General features: G+C 37.4%; 1 protein-coding gene across 2 annotated transcripts in view; it reads left to right on the top strand.

Moving 5' to 3' along the window:
- Nucleotides 1-23,410, top strand: part of LAMA2 (laminin subunit alpha 2) — a gene marked incomplete at its 5' end in the record, with an annotated part of 635,124 nt that overhangs the window by 128,421 nt on the left and 483,293 nt on the right. Inside the window, one exon of one of the 2 annotated variants that reach the window (XM_080805462.1) lies at nt 12,408-12,578. In XM_080805462.1, coding sequence (XP_080661588.1) covers nt 12,408-12,578 — 171 coding nt within the window. Of the gene's footprint in view, nt 1-12,407; nt 12,579-23,410 lie in introns of those variants that run through there. The other variant, XM_080805461.1, reaches the window with a different exon arrangement.

Raw genomic sequence — 23,410 nt, 5'->3', positions numbered from 1 at the left:
TGGCATGAACAAGCGGGAGAAATACAATGTACTAAGATTAAAATGATTAAAAGGGGAAGGAGAGAGAGACACGTAATGTATTGTTGTAAATAATATGTGATGATTTTTTAAAGTTACTGAGAAATTGACTATATTATATTAAAGAGAAGTCATTGACTAAATGACTTTTCCATAGCAAATTTCTACATACCATCTGTTATTAATTATGTTAGTGAGGGTCTTTGCAAGCTGGACTATAGATGTTAACAAGAGGCATGATTTGAGAAATTAAAATACATATATTATGAATGCCAAAATATAAACATATATATCAATATCTCTGAGTAGTAATAACAAACTGTCATATGCAAGGCACAGACAATGAAGACAACTACAACACAATGTTCATTTAGTTTAATATTTAGGCTGATGAAAAAAAGAAATACAATTTAGAAATTATTTTTGCCAGACTATATTAGAAAGATTTCCTTTAAAAACATGACTTAGGTTATCATCATTTTAAAGTGATGGTTTACCAAACTTTACACAGTTCAAGGTAATCAAAAAGGAGCACATGAAGAAGAAAAAACAAACAAGAAAAAACCTTCCACTGTGAAGCAGAATTTTTAAAGTGACCACTTCAAATTATGGTCATTGTATAAGCATTGGGTCCTTGTGTAAATAATTGTGATGGTTGTCACTACTATTGTTCCTTCACATTTTGTCCTAAAGATGTTTAAGTGAAGCGACTGCCTATGTATCTATTTAGTTAGTTACGATAAAATTACCCTCTTGATCTTTGTATATGTGCACACTTGCGTGTGTATTTATGTACATTTGTGGGTGTAGGAGAATGTATAAACATAATGTAGGGTCTTTGTATCCATGTGGCTTCTTGACCAGAAGCAGCAGAAATCACCACACTGTTTAACTTAGGCTGAAATATATTTATCACATAACTTGCAGAACTGTTGGAATGTTCTCAACACAAGGCTTGAGAGATGGTGTTTATCAAGGCCATTTCCAGGTTTCACTGCCTACATGATCTAGTCAGGGTCTTTTTACAGACATTGCCCTTAACCCCTTCCTTCTCCACCACCACTGGTACTTTTATCTCAGTCACTGTTACCTTATTTTTCTTATTCCCCAACCCTGTTCTTCAAGGGCTCGATATGTAAAGTCCCAGGCTGAAGTCATGTGCACGTGCCCCAGCTGCTAAAGGAAGGGAAGAAGAAAGATCTCCTCTACTTCCACTTCCTTATTAGGAGGGTACTGCATACCCTCTGTACTAAATACAGTGGCATTTACTTAGGAGTGGAAAAAGAGGCTGGTTGTTGGACAGGCAAGAAATGATAGATACTCGGTATTTTCAGATCGCTTGGGTTCTTTGCATTATTTCACTGAGCTAGAGTGCCAAAACAAAGTCTTACATTTCTACCGAATCAAGGAGCTGATCAGTTTAATGGCTTTGGTTTGCCAGATTTCTTTCTAGAAAGATTACACAACCGTATCTGTTTCTTTTTATTCTATACATTTAAATTTGAGTGTTGTTACAGTCCAGTGTTCTCTCTACACTCAATGATGTTATAGAGTAGAAATCCATTTTGTAAAGGATATTAAAGTTTCAGTACGATGCGGGTTGTAAGAAAATAGCAACTAAGTACTGTGTAGACACCAAGAAGGAAACGAATTCTCTGTGGCAAAGTCAGGAAACACTTCCACAGAGCAGGGATATTTGAGCTGCGTCATGAAAGATGAGTGGATGACCCTCCTACAGAAAAAGTTATTGTAGAAGGGGCGAGATAATGGATGACATCATGCGTGGCAAAGAATTTTCAAAGCACCTGATATAGTTGTAAAGAGTAAGGTGTCAGTACACTTGACACATACAAATAAGTTTAGAGAGGTAGGTAGGGGCCTGACTATAAATGTCTGGAGGACTAAGGAGTGGCTCCTCTACTCTAGGCAACATAGAGGTCTTGAAAAAAAAAAAAAAGGTGATGTGGTCAGACTTAATTTTTAGGAAGATAATTTTCATGACACCATGGAAGATGAACAGAAGTGGAGTTATACAGAAAGACTAGTTAGTGGGCCTCTACTGTAGTAGAGGTAAGATCAGATAGGCGATTCTTATATAAAAGTATAGACAGACAGATGAAGAGAGAGAATGTTAAACTGGAGACAAAAAAAAAAAAAGTAAAAAAATAAATTGGAAGCAGAAATCTTAGCATGGTGAGAAGTAAGACATATTTGTTCTCAAAGTACCCTTTAACATTTTCTGGTTTCTGTGAAATAACATTAAAGCTGGCTTATGTTCACCTTTTGAGTGAGAATGGCAGAAAACTGGGGGATAAAGATAACTGAATCAGTTAGTAATATTTTTGTGGTTGGGCTTCATGGAGTCAGCCAGTAATGGAGATGAGCATGTGGAATGGGTGGATGATTTGAATTTTTTTTTTAAGATTTTATTTATTAATTTGACAGAGAGTGAGCGAGAGAGGGAACACCAGCAAGGGGAGTGTGAGAGGGAGAAGGAGGCTTCCCGCTGAGCAGGGAGCCCAATGCGGGTCTTGATCCCAGGACCCTGGGATGGTGACCTGAGCCGAAGGCAGAGGCTTAATGGCTGAGCCACCCAGGCGCCCCTGAAATTTTTTTTTTTTAAAGAGTTTATTCAATTATTCATTTTTTTGACAGAGGGAGGATGAGAGCACAGCAGGGGGAGTGGCAGGTAGAAGGAGAGAGAGAAGCAGGCTTTCTGCTGAGCGGGGATGTGGGACTTGATCCCAGCATCCTGGGATCATGACCTGAACCAAAGACAGACGCTTAACTGACTGAGCCACCCAGGTGCCCCGATTTGAACTTTTTAAAAAAAGAAGATACAAGTGACCAGAGGAACTGATTCATAAGTAGCAGTTAGAAGCCAGGAAGACGATACTTTTCCTCTCCCAGTGGTTCTAGGGATCCACCAGGGAGATCGACAGAGTGTCACTGTCAGAGGGAATCAAGGCTTCAATTACAATACAAAGGCTGAAGAAGTGTTTTCTTAAAACAGAGAAATTTGGGAATAAATGTCAGGATTTACAAAACCAAGATGGAAGTTGGCCTGTGAGCATGCATATGGACGGGAAAAGGACAACTGGATAGCACCAAACTGAGGAATGGTGTTGGAGGTGGAAGGAATTTTCATTTAGAGGAGGGAGGGGAGTGCGGCCAGTGGGTCTCATTAATTCCAATTCATTTGGGATTACAGTAACTGGGTTTGAAAATTAGCAGTGACATTTAGGTTCTGGGAATTATTTTCTTCATTCATAAGATTTAAATTCTTACGAGGCTTCTTTGAACTGAATTCTTTTTGCTACCAGATAACAGCCTTCCAGTTCTTCCCTAGAGAAATGTCACCGACAGCCACAGAAACCAGTCTGAACCACGCCACACAGCAGATCGCTTACTAGCACGGTGAATGCATTCCTCTCCAGCTCACTTGTAGTTCTTCAAAAGACAACACTATGTATTAAATATGATTTGAAGTCAAAGTTCTTCATTTTTATGAACTAAAAGCTGGAAGGATTAGAAATCTGTACAAGGAAGACAGTCACCTGCTGACTGCTGGCCTGCTGGGGTCTTGGAGATGCTTTCAGCTGTTTGGCTGATACTATGCTTTGCTCTTGCTTGTTTCCACTGATTCTGACAGGGATTGAAAAGAGAACTTTCCTCTGTGGTATCCAGAAAACGTTGCCACATTTGATTTAAGAGGTGTCAGTTTAAAATGTTATTGTTACTGGTATTGACAATTTATAAAAGGCAAATAAATGATATAAATCATATATATATGTATGTATATCTAAGTATATGTGTACATGTATAGATGGTTCTATATAGGTATTTACATATACACATATATAGGCACATGTAATACTTCTATAGATTCTTTGCCAAATTTTATTAAAATTTCCTCACATACAGAGAAGTTGAAAGAATCGTATAATAAACAGTTATATACTCAGCATCTAGATTCTAAAATTAGTATCTCGCTATATTTACTTTATTATACATCTGTCCATCTGTACATAACTGTCCGTCTTATATTTTGATTCCTTGCAAACGTCGTGCCTCAACTCTTCATCATGAATATCATTAACTAGAATCCAGTATTGGTTTACTTTCTTTTTTAAGCTAAAACTTAAACAGTGAAATGAATAAGTCCTTGTTGGGTGTAGCATGCACTGATTGAGAGTAACCTTCAATAAGCTTCAACAGTTGTGCACGCTTGTATAATATATTACCATCACCCCAGAAATGGTCTTATGCCTCTTTCCATCAGTCACTGCCCCTCAAATCAACCAGGTTTCTCTATTTTATTTTCCCATTAGATTAGATTTGTCTGTTCTAAAAAGTCAAATAAATGAATAATAGAACATACACTCTTTTTTGGTAAAGCTTCTTTTATTTGGCATAATGCTTTTGAGAGTCATGGTGTTGTTTTATGTATCAGTAGTTCGCTCTACTTTAATGCTGAATAGTATCCCATTGTGTGAATAAATCACAGATTTTTGTATCCGTTCTCCCATTGATAAAAACCTGAGCTGTTTCCAGACTTGGTTATTATAATAAGAACTTCCATGAACATTTTGCATATGTCTTTTTCATGGACATGTACTGTTATTTCTCTTAGGATTTTACCTAAGTGTGGAATGTGGGGTCAAGAGGTAGGTCTTGGTTTAAATTTATTAAAAAAACCAAAACCAAAACAAAAAATTTTTCTTTTCTAATGTAGTTGTACTAATTTACACTCCCAGTAGCAATGAGGTGGTGTTCTAGTTGCTCCACAAACTTTCAAACCTTTGAAGCTGTCGGTCTTTTTAATAATCTGCCACTTACTGTAAAGCATAAGAACCTTGGAAATATATAGGTCTACTTACCACGATCTCTCCATCCACCATAACTTTATTACAATTGTCATCTGTACTACATTAACATACATTGTAACCCTCACTGCCCCCTGCAATATTTTAATTTTTTCTTTAAACATTAAAATGTACTTAAAGAGTTAGGAAAAAGTCACTTTATATTCAAGTTTGTTTACACTATTATTTCTTTCATCTCCCATTTACTATTAATCTCATGCTATGATTTTTTTTAAATATTCTAGATACTACATTTTTCAGTTCTAGGAAAAAAATATATGTATGTATGTATATATGTATGTATATATACATATATATATAGTAGTTTCTATTCCTCTACTGGGATTCCCTATTTGTCTTTTCATTATAACCATTTTTTTGTGTGCCTTTGATCATAGGTTTAAAGGAGCTTAAAAATATTTGTATGCTAACTCCAACATTGGGTTGATATCAGTGTTAGTCTTTATTTATTGCTTTTCTTTAAATATGGGTAGTATTTTATTGTTTCTTTGTATGTATAATTTTTTTTTTAAATACAGTCTGGACATTTGTGAATGATACATTGTAAAAACTCAAGATTCTGTTATGTTTTTCTGAAGAATAGTCCTCCATTTTTTATTTTTGTGTTATATCAGTTAGCTAACTTGTGTGGATTCAAACACTAAACTGTAGTCTCTCCTGTGGAATGCAGCTAATGTAGATCTGTGTTTTGTTCTTTTCGCCCAACTTGGAGCATAGGCTGGGCCAAATTCAGTTCTGATATTAGTGAAGGATTTGGGAAGAGATTATATACATGTTTTTGGTTACTTTATATGGTTTTCTCTTTTCCAGAATTTTTTTCTCAGTTTATTGCAGCTATTGTTGTTCTTAGTTCTGTTCTCTGGTTTTTCAAGATTGTTCAGAAAAAGATAGATCAGAGGAACTGTGGAATTCTAGTTGAGTTTTCACCACTGTGCCTGGTGCAGTCTGAAACACATTCAATATCTTCCTTTTTCTAAGCATACGTATCCCTCCCACCTTACCTGTTTTGGGTGGTTCTCCATTGTTTTCAGATATTTGGGGTTTTTTAAAAAATATATTTTGTTCAGAATTCATAGCTATAATCTGTGAAGGGTTTGATTCACTGGGAGCCACTCCACAATTATTAAAAGTAGAACCTCTATATGTAGGTTTTAAAAGTGCTTCTGCCCTCTGAAACCAGGGTGTGGGATTTTGAGGTTACAAATCAGCGCAGTTATGCATATGTGTATGAACACACCATAGTATTTAGACTAGCAAATATAGTATAAAAACATCCAGGTGAAAATTTGGTGAGTTTTCTAAATATTTGCCATATTGTAAAAAAATTTCTATTTTTCACATGCTATAATTTAGCTTTCTCTAGATTATTTATTAAATATCTATATTATATAACAGAATATATATTATTTCCTGTATAGTGATCATAATCTAATCTCAAATAAAATATATAATAATATAGGGAGAATAAATGTTATTTCTTTTCTTTTTTTTTTTTTTCAAAGATTTGTTTATTTATTTGACAGAGAGACAGTGAGAGAGGGAACACAAGTTGTGGGAGTGGGAGAGGGAGAAGCAGGCTTCCTGCTGAGCAGGGAGGCTGGTGCAGAGCTCCATCCCAGGACCCTGGGATCATGACCTGAGCTGAAGGCAGAGGCTTTATGACTGAGCCACCCAGGTGCCCCTAAATGTTATTTGTTTTTGTTCAGACTTTTTTTGTTATGCCACAAATCCAACTAAATTTACTTAGTTTAGATACTATTCAGAAAGAAAATGTCAGTCGTAATCGTATGGGTAATGATGACTGGCTTTTATGTCATTAACATTACATGACCTCAAATTGAATTAAGAGGCTCTAAGTCAATACTCTATAAAGGTTCACTATCTATTTGTAGTTCATTTACACTCACAGTGTTTACATACTCTTAACCAAGCAACCCACACTGAATATAGCAATAAATATTGCTCTGCCGCTTTTGAAAGGGAATAAATAGGTACAGCTTAATAGATTTAACATATAATGAAAATGGGCTGCAATCTATAATACAACCTGCTGAAGATTCAATAAAAACTCAGCTATTGACTGACTCTTCAAATTAGTTGTTAGCAACTAATTGGATACCTTCCCTGACCGATATAAATTACTGATTTAAAAAAAAAATAAACAGCAATATAGCTGATAAAATTTCAAAAGGCAACTGTACCTTGGCCACAAAATAGGGCAATTAAATTGAAAAGCTTAATTTTGAGTATGTGATCAATAAGTTTAACAAACAAGTCAATGGAAAGAACTGAAAGATAATAAATGTAAATTTTATTAATATCTTTGTTTATGAGTAGAAGAGTCTATGAAGCAACAAAGGGGTGGCAACGGGGCAAGTTGTTTCTTCTATTAAATATGTAAGCTGATAAGCTGAGGACCAGGTTTTGGCTCTTCTTCATGCCCTGAGAAGAATAAGTCTTCTATGTTAAAGGGCTGAGTTCAGATCTTAATTATCAATCTTACTAATTCGTATATTTTTTTATAGATTTTATTTATTTATTTGACAGACAGAGATCACAAGCAGGCAGAGAGGCAGGCAGAGAGAGAGGAGGAAGCAGGCTCCCTGCTGAGCGGAGAGCCCGATGTGGGGCTCGATCCCAGGACCCTGGGATCATGACCTGAGTCTAAGGCAGAGGCTTTAACCCACTGAGCCACCCAGGCGCCCCACTAATTCGTATTTTTGTGAGAATTGTTTATCTTCTCTGAACTGCACTTTCTTCATTTGTAAAATGAGACTGATAAGATCTATACAATGGGGTGACTGAGCAATTAAGTCCTATCACTTAATGACTGTGAAATAGCTTGAATCAGTGTTACTTCTCTACCTGTGATTCTTTTATACCCATGTCATTTCGCTCACATTTTATTCATTTAATTCTGTGTGGTAATCGGGGCATAATCCAATTCTGTATTTTCAGACATCACAATCACAATATGCAATAGAAAATTTTCACCCACCATCTTTCCTTTCTGGCCCCCTCCCATGATTACTCAGACCTGAGAATGTGCAGGTCGAGCCAGCTCAAATCAGGCCCCACACAGGCTGCACCAAAGCAGGGTATGGGGAGTCTTACACATACCTGTGAAACGGACTCATGTTCAGGGTCAAAGCTGGAACTAGACAGAGTTGAGGAAGGGAGGAGACAAAGATCACAGAACAAAACTGACGGTGTCCTGGGGCATTAGAGTTGGATGGCCACTGCCTGATATGCCTTTTGTATAAGTAAATTGGCTTTGGAGTACTTATAGAAGGGGTTGAAGTACTTAAACTTATTCTGCAGGCCAGCAAGACCAGAGGTTGAGTTTTGTCCTGAAAACAGGATGCCTGGCATATGTCTTCCTTCTAATTATCTATTTTGTTCTACACTATACACTAAAAGCCTGGGAAAAAAATCCCACTAAAACAAATTACTAACAGTGACCAATAGGCAGTGAATTGTTTTGATGTATATGTGAACCATTATGTATACTCTGTGTAATCTATATGTGTCGAGATCTGTAGCCCTATCTGTATCTGTATATCTATATACCTGAATCTGTATCTATCTCTAAACAATCACCTAATCTAACAGGTTAAAACAACTATAGGGGTGCCTGGGTGTCTCAGTGGGTTAAGCCTCTGCCTTCGGCTCAGGTCATGATCTCAGGGTCCTGGGATGGAGCCCCGCATTGGGCTCTCTGCTCAGCGGGGAGCCTGCTTCTCCCCTGCCCCCCTGCCTGCTTCTCTGCCTGCTTGTGATCTCTGTCTGTCAAATAAATAAATAAAATCTTAAAAAAAAAAAAAAAAACCTATAAAGTCAATGACTCCATTAGTTACTCAAAATTCACATAAGCTTTCAGAAACAAGTCCATACTCCTATGCTGTTCCCTCTGCCTTCTGTGTTCACTCTTCTTTTCTTCCTTTTCTCTACCAGATGAACTACTATTTCCCCTTTGAGATTCAGCTCAGATCACTTCTCGCAATAAGCCTATCTTAATAGTATTTTCATTCTCAAATCTTTTATGGTATCCAGTATATCATGCTCAGTGCGTATTTGGTGAAATAATAATTGTAGAGTTAAATGCAAAATGGTGATGAATGACAGAAGAGAAAGACAAACTTTCTTTAATTGTGTATCTCTTTCCAATCTAGAGAATAAAATAATGCTTTGGGAATGATCACATTATTTTAAAATTTGTAATGTGGTGAACCTCACAAAATTGAGGTAGTTTCCAATAAGCCTGCTATATAAGTAAAACTAAAAAATAAAGATAATAAATAACATTTGTATTTACAGTACTTTACCATTTAGAAAACACTCTATATTTCCTCATGAAATATGTAACAGTATCTTTATGAATGGCTAATATTTTTCTGACCTGTGATCATCTGATCATATTAGGGGTAATCATGTCACATTGGTAGACTGTCTCATTGAGTGGGGTCAGAGCATACAGATGAGGAAAATGAGGGAGTTGGAGAAATAAACTTATCAGGAAGAATGAATACAATAGTGACTGCAGTTGAGTAAAAAAGTAAGTTCTGTCTCTAAAGTCAAGAGAAACAAAAGTAAAAATGAACTATTGAGACTTCAGCACAGCAAAGGAAACAGTCAAAAAACTGAAAAACAACTTACAATGGGAGAAGATATTTGCAAATGACATAACAGATAAAGGACTAGTATCCAAGATCTGTAAAGAACTTCTCAAACTCACACCCAAAAGCAAATAATCCAGTCGAGAAATAGGCAGAAGACATGAACAGACACTTCTCCAAAAAAGACATACAAATGACCAAGAGACATGAAAAAATGCTCTGCATCACTTGCCATCAGGGAAGTGCAAATCAAAACCACAAAGAGATATTACCTTATACCAATTAGAATGGCCAACACCAATAAGACAAGGAATAACAAATGTTGGCAAGGATGTGGAGAAAGGGGAACACTCTTACACTGTTGGTGGGAATACAACCTGGTACAGCCACTTTGGAAAACAGTATGGAGGTTCCTCAAGACATTTATAATAGAGCTACCCTATGACCCAGCAATTTCACTACTGGGTACTTATCCCAAAGACACAGATGTAGTGAAAAGAAGGGGCACATACACCCCAATGTTCATAGCAGCCATGTCCACAATAGCCAAACTGTGGAAGGAGCCAAGATGTCTTTCAACAGATGGATGGGTAAAGATGATGTGGTTCGTATATACAATGGAGTTTTGCTTAGCCATCAGAAAGGATAAATGCCTACCATTTGCACTGACATGGATAGAACTGGAGGAGATTATGCTAAGTGAAATAAGTCAAGCAGAGAAAGACAGTTATTATATGGTTTCACTAATATGTGAAATATAAGGAATAATGCAGAGGACCATAGGAGAGGGAGGGAAAATTGAATGGGAAGAAATCACAGAGAAAGACAAACCATAAGAGACTTTGAACTCTGAGAAAGAAACTGAGGGTTGTAGAAGGGAGGGGCATGGGGGGTTGGGGTAACTGGGTGATGGCCATTAAGCAGGACACATGATCTGAAGAGCACAGGGTGTTATATGCAATTAATGAATCATTGAACACTACATCAAAAGCTGGTGATATACTGTACGTTGTCTAATCGAACATAATAAAAACATCTCTTAAAAAGGTTCTGAACATCTGGCAAACATGGAAAAATTGGAAACCCCAAGTAACTATTAGCAGAAGAAAAGCACAAGTCAGGAGGGCCGGGAGGGCAGGGCATGGAAAGATTGGAGCAGCAGAATCAGACGGATTTTAGAGACTGGACAAGTGTGTGAAGGAGGGAAGAGAGAGGTTGTTTGGAGTCAACTTTTGGGGATACCCTGAGAGTGACTGAGATGATAATTGTGGTCTTGCATGGTCTTTCGAATTCACTTACCTCTTTGAAGCTTTGAAAGTGATTACAAAAGAGATCAAAATATTTAAAAATCTTTTATATTTGATGTGCTGTTATTTCTTTCAGTGCAGTTCTAAGATCAACCAGGACCACAAGTTAACACTATATTTATGTAGTTTCATATGATATAGTAGAGAACATGCAGTATAGTGATTAAGAGGATAGACTCTGGAGCAAGATTTTTGGGGGTCAGATCACAGCTCTGCTATTTGCTACCTGCAACCCTGGGCAAGTTACTGAACATCTCAATAAAATAAGGGTATTTATAGCATGTAATTCATAAGGATATCTTTTGTGCAAATTAGTCCAGGGAGATAGAGTGCTAGAACAGTGCCTGCAGAATATTTCCTGAAACATTATAAACATTCAATAATACCTATGGTGATGATGAGGATGAGGATACAGATAAAGCAAAGAATATTTATGTGGCCAGTATTTATAATCCATTCATTTTACAAATATATTAGGTATTTACTCTGTACCTAGGATGTGCTGAGGTTTGAAGGTAGGAAAGAAAACACTTATGAACTCAAAACCCTGGGGATCTCAGTAACACATGAGGACATAAGATTTAGTCAATAAAGAACTCTCTATCAGGGGTTAAATTAATGTAGACCTACTTGGCATGTGTATAGAGCAGAGACCCCCTAGATGGGTAGCATGTTCCTTATACAAATTGAGTCAAATTATCTTTAATCTCAAATGTACTTTCTCCAAGACAAGTTTTTCAGTTAGAGAGGCTTCTGATAAATGTCTTTAATATATTGTCATTGAAAAGAGATCCATAAAATACAAATACTAGTCATGTATGAAGCAAAATTGACATTGAGTTGTAGAAAGTAAAGACCCTTGTTCATATGGAATGAAGGGACTTCTCAACTCTACACCAAGTGGGTCTCTGTGATTTTATCTGAGCAGGCTTAAACTTCTACTGTATCTAAGAAATAAGTGGTAGTATGATCATGGACTACTATACTTATTGTTTCTGATAATATATTGCTATATAATATGGCCTTATAGCACAGAAGACAGTAAAGAATGGTTTTCCAAAATCTTTTCATCATTTGCTCTTTTCTCCAGTTTGGATATAAAGAAATTATAACAACCATTTAATGCTAAATAATAATTAGAGCATAAAAATGACCACAAAAACATAAATGCAACTTGTACAAAATCTTTACATAGGATTATAGTTTACTACTAGTTATAAAATAGCTGAGATGGGAGATGGATCTTTTGCCGATAACGTGAACAAGTTTTTTTTTTTTTTTTTTTTTTAAAGTGTGTGTTAGAGATGGGCCTTTCTTCCTAATTAAGTATTAGAGGTTAAAAATTAAGAAAATAGGTTTAGATTTTATATTTTAGACCCAAAAAGAAATGTTCATTTGAGAACACATGCTATTTGTATAGAGTATGTAATTAATTAAGACAAATATTCAATTACCACTGATTATTTAATTTTTAATTAATGTTCTGAAAAATATCCTATCCTAGCTTCATCTTAAAATGCAGCAAAATCATAACCATGTTGTTTCTGGCCCACAAATCTTCATTTGTTCTTCTTTTCCAGGTTTATTCCCTGCTGTCCTGAATCTTGCTTCTAACGCACTTATCACCACAAATGCAACATGTGGAGAAAAAGGACCTGAAATGTATTGCAAATTGGTAGAGCATGTCCCTGGGCAGCCCGTGAGGAACCCCCAGTGTCGAATCTGCAATCAAAACAGCAGCAATCCAAACCGTATGTATTTTAGTATATATTTGCATGACACTGGCTAGGCTCTGTAATTGAGAGATTTTGAGTTGAAGTAGCCTTAAAGTCAAGGGTTTGTGGTCTCCCAAATTCCTAGAATTTTTCTTCCATTGGGAAATGCTTTATACTCCTTCTCTATCATCTGACAAACATTGCCAGAGTTCTTTATATGTACCAGGTGCATTGCTTGAGGAAAGTTTTCTAGCTGAAGACCTGTGTCAGTCATTAAGTTCACTGCTTCCAGAATAGTATGTGGATGTGTTATTAATGAAAACTTTAGTCATTCATGGGTCACTTATGTGCTAGGTACTCCGGTGAAGATCCAGCAGGAATAAGGTATGGTCCTTCCCTTCAATTAATGAAGTCATGGGCAAAAAGTACAAAGTAAAGAATCAGTATAGGGGCCTGAAGGAGAGACAGAAGTGTCACAAATTCAGTCCTGGTACAAATGAAGGCTAACCAAAAGAAGGGTTTTGTCTAGAGGTTGGAACCAGATTATGGAGGTTCTTAAACACTACAAGTGGAGTGTTTTAAGGACAGGTGTCATACAAAGCCCTCTTGCTGGCTTCTGTGAACTACATGAATATCTCAGATTCATTTATGTATTTTTTCAGCAAGCATTTGAACACCTGCTACTAGCAATGCATTGTATTGAAGCATCATGGTAAATCATACAAAGCCTTTGACTTAACAGACTTAGAGGGGAAATAGGAGAAGCAGAAAAGTAAAGGGAATGTTAAGGGAACATGAGAGAGGTTATTTAACTATTCCTGGGAGAAACTGACCCATGTACTGAAAAAATAAGAGTAAGATGAAAAGTATAAAAGAGGAGATGAAAAGAGGGGAGGAGTCAAGATGGCGGAGAAGTAGCAGGCTGAGACGACATCAGGTAGCAAGAGATCAGCTAGATAGCTTATCTAACCATTGAGAACACCTACAAATCCAATGGGAAATCGAAGAGAAGAAGAGCAATTCTAGAAACTGAAAATCGATCACTTTCTGAAAGGTAGGACCTGCGGAGAAGTGATCCAAAGGGACGGGAAGACAAACCGCGGGGGGAGGGGCCAGCTCCCGGCAAGTGGGGGAGCAACGGAGCACTAAATCAGGACTTTTAAAAGTCTGCTCCACGGAGGGACATTGCTCCAGAAGGTAAACCGGGGGGAAGCCCAGGCGGGGCCAGCGTAACCCCAGGTCCTGCGAGGTCATAGAAGGACTGGGGGTGTCTGAGTGTCGTAGAGCTCACAGGTATTAGAGTGGGGAAGCCGGCTACAGCAACAAAGCCGAGGAGTGAGCTCTCAGCTCGGGGCTACCTTGAGCTGGTCACAGGCTGGTTGGGCTCGAAGTGCAGCCGGAGGCCACGGAGACAGAAGCGACTGGGGGTTTTCTCCTAGTGTGAGCAATTGAGCGCTTTCCTCCAGGCACGACCGCAGGCCAGGGAGGCGGGGCAGTTGGGCACTTTTCTCTGAGGGTGCACTGAGGAGCGGGACCCCGAACTCTCGGCTCCTCCAGGCCGGAGATTGGGAGGCCACCATCTTCATTCCCATCATCCAGAACTCTACAGAAAGCGCTCAGGGAACAAAAGCTCCCGAAAGCAAACCTGAGCGGATTACTTAGCCCGGCCCCTGGCAAGGGTGGTGCAATTCCACCTGGGGCAAAGACACTTGAGAATCACTACAACAGGCCCCTCCCCCAGAAGATCAACAAGAAACCCAGCCAAGACCAACTTCACTCACCAAGAACAGCGGAATTCTAGAGGAGGAGAAAGCAAATCTTATCTGGACAAAATGACAAGGCGGAAAAACTCACCACAAAAAGAAGAACAAGAGGCAGTACCGAAGGCTGGGGACCTAATCAATATGGACATTGGTAACATGACAGATCTAGAGTTCAGAATGACAATTCTCAAGGTTCTAGCCAGGCTCGAAAAAGGCATGGAAGATATTAGAGAAACCCTCTCCGGAGAGATAAAAGCCCTTTCTGGAGAAATAAAAGAACTAAAATCTAACCAAGTTGAAATCAAAAAAGCTATTAATGAGGTGCAATCAAAAATGGAAGCTCTTACTGTTAGGATAAATGAGGCAGAAGAAAGAATTAGTGACATAGAAGACCAAATGACAGAGAATAAAGAAGCTGAGCAAAAGAGAGACAAACAAATACTGGACCACGAGGAGAGAATTCGAGAGATAAGTGACACCATAAGACGACACAACATTAGAATAATTGGGATTCCAGAACAAGAAAGAGAGAGGGGGGCAGAAGGTATACTGGAGACAATTATTGGAGAGAATTTCCCTAATATGGCAAAGGGAATAAACATCAAAATCCAGGAGATGCTAAGAACGCCCCTCAAAATCAATAAAAATAGGTCCACACCTCATCACCTGATAGTAAAATTTACAAGTCTTAGCGACAAAGAGAAAATCCTGAAAGCAGCCCGGGAAAAGAAGTCGGTAACATACAAGGGTAAAAACATTAGATTAGCAGCAGACCTATCCACAGAGACCTGGCAGGCCAGAAAGAACTGGCATGATATATTCAGAGCACTAAACGAGAAAAACATGCAGCCAAGAATACTATATCCGGCTAGGCTATCATTGAAAATAGAGGCAGAGATAAAAAGCTTCCAGGACAAACAAAAGCTGAAAGAATTTGCAAACACCAAACCAGCTCTACAGGAAATATTGAAAGGGGTCCTCTAAGCAAAGAGAGACCCTAAAAGTAGATCAGAAAGAAACAGAGACAATATACAGTAACAGTCACCTTACAGGCAATACAATGGCACTAAATTCATATCTCTCCATAGTTACCCTGAATGTTAATGGGCTAAATGCCCTAATCAAAAGACACAGGGTATCCAAATGGATTAAAAAAAAAAAAAAAACATCAATATGCTGCCTACAAGAAACTCATTTAGACCCGAAGACACCTCCAGATTTAAAGTGAGGGGGTGGAAAACAATGTACCATGCTAATGGACATCAGAAGAAAGCTGGGGTGGCCATCCTTATATCAGATCAATTAGATTTTAAGCCAAAGACTATAATAAGAGATGAGGAAGGACACTATATCATACTCAAAGGGTCTGTCCAACAAAAAGATCTAACAATCTTAAATATCTATGCCCCTAACATGGGAGCAGCCAACTATATAAACCAATTAATAACAAAATCAAAGAAATACATTGACAGTAATACAATAATAGCAGGGGACTTTAACACTCCCCTCACTGAAATGGACAGATCATCTAAGCAAAAGATCAACAAGGAAATAAAGGCCTTAAATGACACACTGGCTGAGATGGACATCACAGATATTCAGAACAGATATTCAGAACATTCCATCCCAAAGCAACAGAATATACATTCTTCTCTAGTGCACATGGAACATTCTCCAGAATAGACCACATCCTGGGTCATAAATGAGGTCTCAACTGGTATCAAAAGATTGGGATCATTCCCTGCATATTTTCAGACCACAATGCTCTGAAGCTAGAACTCAATCACAAGAGGAAATTTGGAAAGAATGCAAATACATGGAGAGTAAACAGCATCCTTCTAAAAAATGAATGGGTCAACCAGGAAATTAAAAAAGAATTGAAAAAAATCATGGAAACAAATTATAATGAAAACACAACGGTTCAAAATCTGTGGGACACAACAAAGGCAGTCCTGAGAGGAAAATATATAGCTGTACAAGCCTTTCTCAAGAAACAAGAAAGGTCTCAAATACACAACCTAACCCTACACCTAAAGGAGCTGGAGAAAAAACAACAAAAAAAGCCTAAACCCAGCAGGAGAAGAGAAGTCATAAAGATCAGAGCAGAAATCAATGAAATAGAAACTAAAAAAAAAATAGATGAAATCAATGAAACTAGAAGCTGGTTCTTTGAAAGAATTAATAAGATTAACAAACCCCTGGCCAGACTTATCAAAAAGAAAAGAGAAAGGATGCAAATAAATAAAATCATGAACGAAAGAGGAGAGATCACAACCAACACCAAAGAAATACAAACAATTATAAGAACATACTATGAGCAACTCTATGCCAACAAATTCAACAATCTGGAAGAAATGGATACATTTCTAGAGACATATAAACTACCACAACTGAACCAGGAAGAAAAAGAAAACCTGAAAAGACCCATAACCGGTAAGGAGATTGAAACAGTCATCAAAAATCTCCAAACAAAAAAAAGTCCAGGACCAGATGGCTTCCCAGGGGAATTCTACCAAACATTTAAAGAAGAATTAATTCCTATTCTCCTGAAACCGTTTCAAAAAATAGAAGTGGAAGGAAAACTTCCAAACTCATTTTATGAGGCCAGCATCACCTTGATCCCAAAACCAGACAAGGATCCCATCAAAAAAGAGAATTACAGACCAATATCCTTGATGAACACAGATGCGAAAATTCTCACCAAAATACTGGCCACTGGGATCCAACAGTACATTAAAAGGATTATTCACCACGACCAAGTGGGATTTATTCCAGGGTTGCAAGGTTGGTTCAACGTCCACAAATCCATCAATGTGATACAATACATTAATAAAAGAAAGAGTAAGAACCATATGATACTCTCAATAGATGCTGAAAAAGCATTTGACAAAGAGCAGCATCCCTTCCTGATTAAAACTCTTCAAAGTGTAGGGATAGAGGGCACATACCTCAATATTATCAAAGCCATCTATGAAGAACCCACTGCAAATATCATTCTCAATGGAGAAAAACTGAAAGCTTTTCCGCTAAGGTCAGGAACACGGCAAGGATGTCCGTTATCACCACTGCTGTTCAACATAGTACTAGAAGTCCTAGCCTCAGCAATCAGACAACAAAAAGAAATTAAAGGCATCCAAATCAGCAAAGAAGAAGTCAAACTATCACTCTTTGCAGATGATATGATACTATATGTGGAAAACCCAAAAGGCTCCACTCCAAAACTGCTAGAACTTGTATAGGAATTCAGTAAAGTGTCAGGATATAAAGTCAATGCACAGAAATCAGTTGCATTTCTTTACACTAACAAGACAGAAGAAAGAGAAATTGAGGAGTCAGTCCCTTTTACAATTACACCCAAAACTATAAGATACTAGAAATAAACCTAACCAAAGAGGCAAAGAATCTATACTCAGAAAACTATAAAGTACTCATGAAAGAAATTGAGGGAGACACAAAGACATGGAAAAATGTTCCATACTCACGGATTCGAAGAACAAATATTGTGAAAATTCTATTCTTCCTAAAGCAATCTACGCATTTAATGCAATCCCTATCAAAATCCCATCCATTTTTTTCAAAGAAATGGAACAAATAATCCTAAAATTTATATGGAACCAGAAAAGACCTCAAATAGCGAAAGGAATATTGAAAAAGAAAGCCAAAGTCAGTGGCATCACAATTCCAGACTTCAAGCTCTATTACAAAGCTGTCATCATCAACACAGTATGGTACTGGCATAAAAACAGACATATAGACCAATGGAACAGAATAGAGAGCCCAGAAATAGACCCTCAACTCTATGGTCAACTAATCTTCGACAAAGCAGTAAGAAATGTCCAAGGGAAAAAAGATAGCCTCTTCAACAAATGGTGCTGGGAAAATTGGACATCCACATGCAGAAAAATGAAACTGGACCATTTCCTTACACCACACACAAAAATAGACTCAAAATGGTTGAAGGACCTCGATGTGAGAAAGGAATCCATCAAAATCCTTGAGGAGAACGCAGGTAGCAACCTCTTTGACCTCAACCGCAGCAACTTCTTCCTAGGAACATCGCCAAAGGCAACAGAAGCAAGGGCAAAAATGAACTACTGGGATTTCATCAAGATCAAAAGCTTTTGCACAGCAAAGGAAACAGTTAACAAAACCAAAAGACAACTGACAGAATGGGAGAAGATATTTGCAAATGACATATCAGATAAAGGGCTAGTATCCAAAATCTATAAAGAGCTTAGCAAACTCAGTACCCAACGAACAAATAATCCAATCAAGAAATGGGCAAAGGACATGAACAGACATTTCTGCAAAGAAGACATCCAGAAGGCCAACAGACACATGAAAAACTGCTCCACATCACTCGGCATCAGGGAAATACAAATCAAAACCACAATGAGATACCACCTCACACCAGTTAGAATGGCTAAAATTAACAAGTCAAGAAATGACAGATGCTAGTGAGGATGCGGAGAGAGGGGAACCCTCCTACATTGTTGGTCGGAATGCAAGCTGGTGCAACCACTCTGGAAAACTGAAAATAGAGCTACCCTATGACCCAGCGATTGCACTACTGGGTATATATATCCTAAAGATACAAACGTGGTGCTCCGAAGGGGCACATGCACCCAAATGTTTATAGCAGCAATGTCCACAATAGCCAAACTATGGAAAGAACCTAGATGTCCATCAACAGATGAATGGATAAAGAAGAGGTGGTATATATACACAATGGAATACTATGCAGCCATCAAAAGAAATGAAATCTTGCCATTTGCGACGACTTGGATGGAACTAGAGGGCATTATGCTTAGTGAAATAAGTCAATCGGAGAAAGACAACTATCATATGATCTCCCTAATATGAGGAAGTGGAGATGCAATGTGGGCAGGTTGGGGGGAGTAGGAAAAGAAAAAATGAAAGAAGATGGGATTGGGAAGGAGACAAACCTAAAAGACTCAACCTCAAAAAACAGACTGAGGGTTGCTGGGGGGAGGGGGGACGGGAGAGGGTGGTGGGGAAATGGACATTGGGGAGGGTATGTGCTATGATGAGTGCTGTGAAATGTGTAAACCTGGCGATTCACAGACCTGTACCCCTGGGGATAAAAATACATTATATGTTTATTAACATAAATAAATTAATTAATTTAAAAAAGAAGAAGAAAAAAACCAAAAGTATAAAAGAAAAAGCACGTGCAAGTCTTGGAGGTATGGAACCACAGGATACATTCAGTTAATTATGAGTAATTTGATTTAACAGGTAAAGAACTTATATGGAGAAGGGGAAGATGTTGTGCAAGAATTCTAGAGATAGAGATTGATTTAGAGATACACATTGGGAAATTATCAAATATATATATTGGGAAGGTTAGTAATGTAAATACGTAATGTCAATGAGGTGAGTTATAATGGGGATAAAACTTCACAAGTATATTGTTTTAAAATTTGCTTAGTTTCCTTCTCTTTTTAAGTTGCAAAACAATAAAATGAAGGAAGCTTTCTCTCACAATCTACATTTTTTTAATCTCAAAACAAAGTTGGAACGTATTGTGCATTCTTTATCAGAACGGGTTAAAGGGAAGAATGCATAGTCACCTCTCTGTTGTATAATTAAGAGATGCTGGAAATACTTTATTTGGAGAATTGGGGCCTTTGTGATTAAAGTTGGTGGTCCTGTGTATCAAAATATTAAAACAAAAAGGTTAAGAAAAAGATGGTGACCATCAGAAAACTTCCTTGCCTTTTAACAGCTCTGGTTATTTCTGTGATGTAGATTATTATGATATGGGCGTAGGAGTGGGGAATGATGGAACACATCTTACCTGTCTGCTTATTTCTTAGAACAGTAAGTATAAAGGAACTAGTTCAAAGCCCTGTGGAAATATCAAAAGCTAAGGGAGGTAGGTTAAGTGGAATCTAGAAAGTCAATAAATAAAGAGAAACAGAATCCAAGGAAGGAAGTCAGAAGATTCAGGTACCATGGATGTGAGGAAGGAAAGAATTATCAGGAAGAATGTGTAATCTGCAATGTTAACTGCTTCCAAGAAATTGAGTAAGAAAAGTGTAATATAGATTTTCCTTGATTTTGACAATATGGGAACCTTGTGAAAGCTGTCAGTGGATTGATGGTGGCAAGTCACACCACAGAGTTGATAAATGAGTGGTAAAGAGGAAAGAAAGGATTATAGGAATAGTCCTTCAAATATCCTTGATGTGAAAGAGAATGGAGGACTTTGACAGAGGAACATGTAGTATATTGAAGGTTTTCAGAGTCAGGAGGCATTTGAGCAAGTTTCAGTGCCAAAAGGAAAGGCCAGGAAAGTTGAGGATAAAGTTGAGGATAAAAGTGGGGTGGTAGTTCTCCGGAGGTAAAAACAGATGAGTCACTAACCAGGTGGAAAGTCTTAAATTAGGAGACACATACCTTTTAACTGATCAAATCAGAAAGAGGGAGGATGAGTAGAAGCAAATAGAAGGAAGTATTTAGGAGGGAATTCTTATTTAATGCTCTTTATTTTCTCATTAAGATATGTGTTTGGGTCTTCTGTTAAGGAAAGAAGTAAAATTTTTATTAACTGCTTTCAGGGAATAGGAGAATTGCTGAGCCATGATGAGAATAACGTTAAGAATTCCATATGGGGTAAAATGGAGGAATCAAATATTTGTACTGAGCCTCATGGAGTTTTACAGAGAAAGTGGAATGGAAGGATAAGGTGGCAAGAAAATGGAAGCAAAGGCCAGAAGATAAGTGAATTGAAGGATTATGAGATTTAGGTTCATTAGGGAAGAAAATGAAGCTTGATACAGTGAAACTGCCGTTGGTTTAGACTGGTAACCTTGATGATTTCATGAGGAATGTGAGAAACCCTGGAGGCATGGAAATGGTCAGGATGGGGTGGGAGTGGTAGGCAGGTGATTGGGAGTGTGCCTGCGTGTGTTTAGGATGAGCTGGGTAGAGAGGGCGAGTTAAAGTATCTAAAATTTTGTGTGTGTGTACGTGTGTGTGTGTGTGTGTGTGTGTGTATGTATATATATATATATATGTATATATATGTATGTATGTAAATAAATAGCAATACACATCTTTATAGTTCCTGCCTATAAGTACAATGTTAGAATAGATAAGGCTTGGATATAAAAAGCAATTAAACAAATATAAACTCAGGTCTTGTGTACCTAGTGGTTACATATTATAAGTGATGTAGGATTTCCGAGAAGGAAAACATTAGTGGGAACTGAAGTATCAAGAGAGGTTTCCAAGAAGGTGGTGAGACTTAGTTGGGCATTAAAATGCCTAATTGCCTAAGATTAGAGGGAAAGGTATTCCAGGAAAGAAGAAAGACAAGAAACTACGTACAGTCACGAGACAGAATAGAAAGCAGATGCAAAGATTGGGGTGGAAAATAATTGAATGAAGACTCTTGGCTGGAAAAGTGGATGAGATGCATTTGCCAAACTGAGTCCAAGAGCGACTCTGTCACTTCCCCCTTCAGTCTTGTGTCTCAGTGGAAGACATCCGCATTTAGGCAAGCCCATCCCATAGCTTTATATTGAGACAAAGGTGAACAGAATATTTTAGTAACTAAGCAAGCTGTAAAGGAGGTAGTCTTTTTACTTCCTCATTTTCATTTACCTGAAGTGTCCTTTAAACTTACAGTCTGGATTTACTTCGTGTGATTAATTTTAAGGTACCAACTTCATTACATTTCGAAGTCCTGTTTTGAAACTAGAAATTTAGAAAGAACAATACCCTATAAGATTAAGCAACTAGCAGTAAACTACATGAATATATTTTAAGAGAAGTTGGAGCAACAGATGATAAAGTTTTACAAATTCATTGAACAGCTAGAATAAATCTGGCAGGCCTGTACTCAATTGCCATAAAGAGAAAAGGAAACTTGAACTTCCTGTTAATAGATTGTGCTTCCCAATTAAAAACTAGCAGTTTGAAAGATTTACCTAATCAATGATTCCCTTGCCAATTTTCTGATGCAGTTAGCCCTTAAATTGACTTGTGTAGCTATCCCTGTTGAGGATGTTATAAGTTTCTACCTCATTCTAAATAAGGGAAGTATGCCAACAATTAATCAGTATTTGCAAATTAATTATGATTAAACTTTCATAATGGGGATTATGGTTAATTGTTGATTCATCTCCCAGTCTTCATTTTCGTGACTAATTCTCATATCAATTTGACCTGAGGTGGCAGATATCAAAATTTCTAATTATATAGCTTCTCTCAGAATTACCTAAGAGCCACAAATTTGATTTGGAAATGTGGTTTTGTGTGTGTTTTTCGATCACATATTAAACCCACAGTCTGTAAAGAAGATTCCTGAGGATGTTTGGGGAATGTAGGCTGTGATATTTATTTTTCTTCAGAAGCAATGCCAGAAATATTTCACTCATGGTTCTGACTTATAATGTGCCAATTTCAGCACCACTGATACCACAAGGGCATTTATCTGATATTTGGTTTTGCTTATGGTATTTGCTGTTGTTATAAAGACCTGACACCTTTCCTAGCTTCAACAGAACAAGTGCCAATTATTAAATACATTCAGCAATTTTACTTTTCAATAATGAGATAGGATGCCCCATCTCAGTGGACTGCGAATATGAGAAGACTTGATACAAAACAAAATCCATCCAGTTACTTAGCTGAACTAAATAATTTATCAATAAAAATAGAATATTTTTGTCTTGTCCTGTGCTCTCATATTCCCATAAGTAACTCAAGGACATAAGCCTCTATGTTTTTAATTAAACAAGTCATAACAGGCTATTGTAATAAAACTATTATAGTCAAAGTATTTGCTCTAAAAATGGCAGATTTAATGAATATGCAGTTTTGAATAAAAATTTTTCTTTTGAAGATGATTTCATTTATTACGAAATTCCTATTGCATTGAGTACTTCATTTTGCTTGATTTTGTTGTTCTTTTCAAAGTTTTTATTAAATGCATTTCAGCTCTAATTAAGATTCAGAACAGTGTACATTTTGAACAGATGTATAATTTATTTTATGTATATGCATAATGGTTAGAATATTAATAGCTGTAATGTTCCTCTGGTAACCATGTTAGTTTAAAGTTCTCATCCAAGG

This window comes from Martes martes, assembly GCF_963455335.1.
Source record: "Martes martes genome assembly, chromosome: 6".
NCBI classification, from domain to species: Eukaryota; Metazoa; Chordata; class Mammalia; order Carnivora; family Mustelidae; genus Martes; species Martes martes.
The sequence above is the reverse complement of the archived record's forward strand: the minus strand, read 5'-3'. Positions and strand labels throughout refer to the sequence as shown.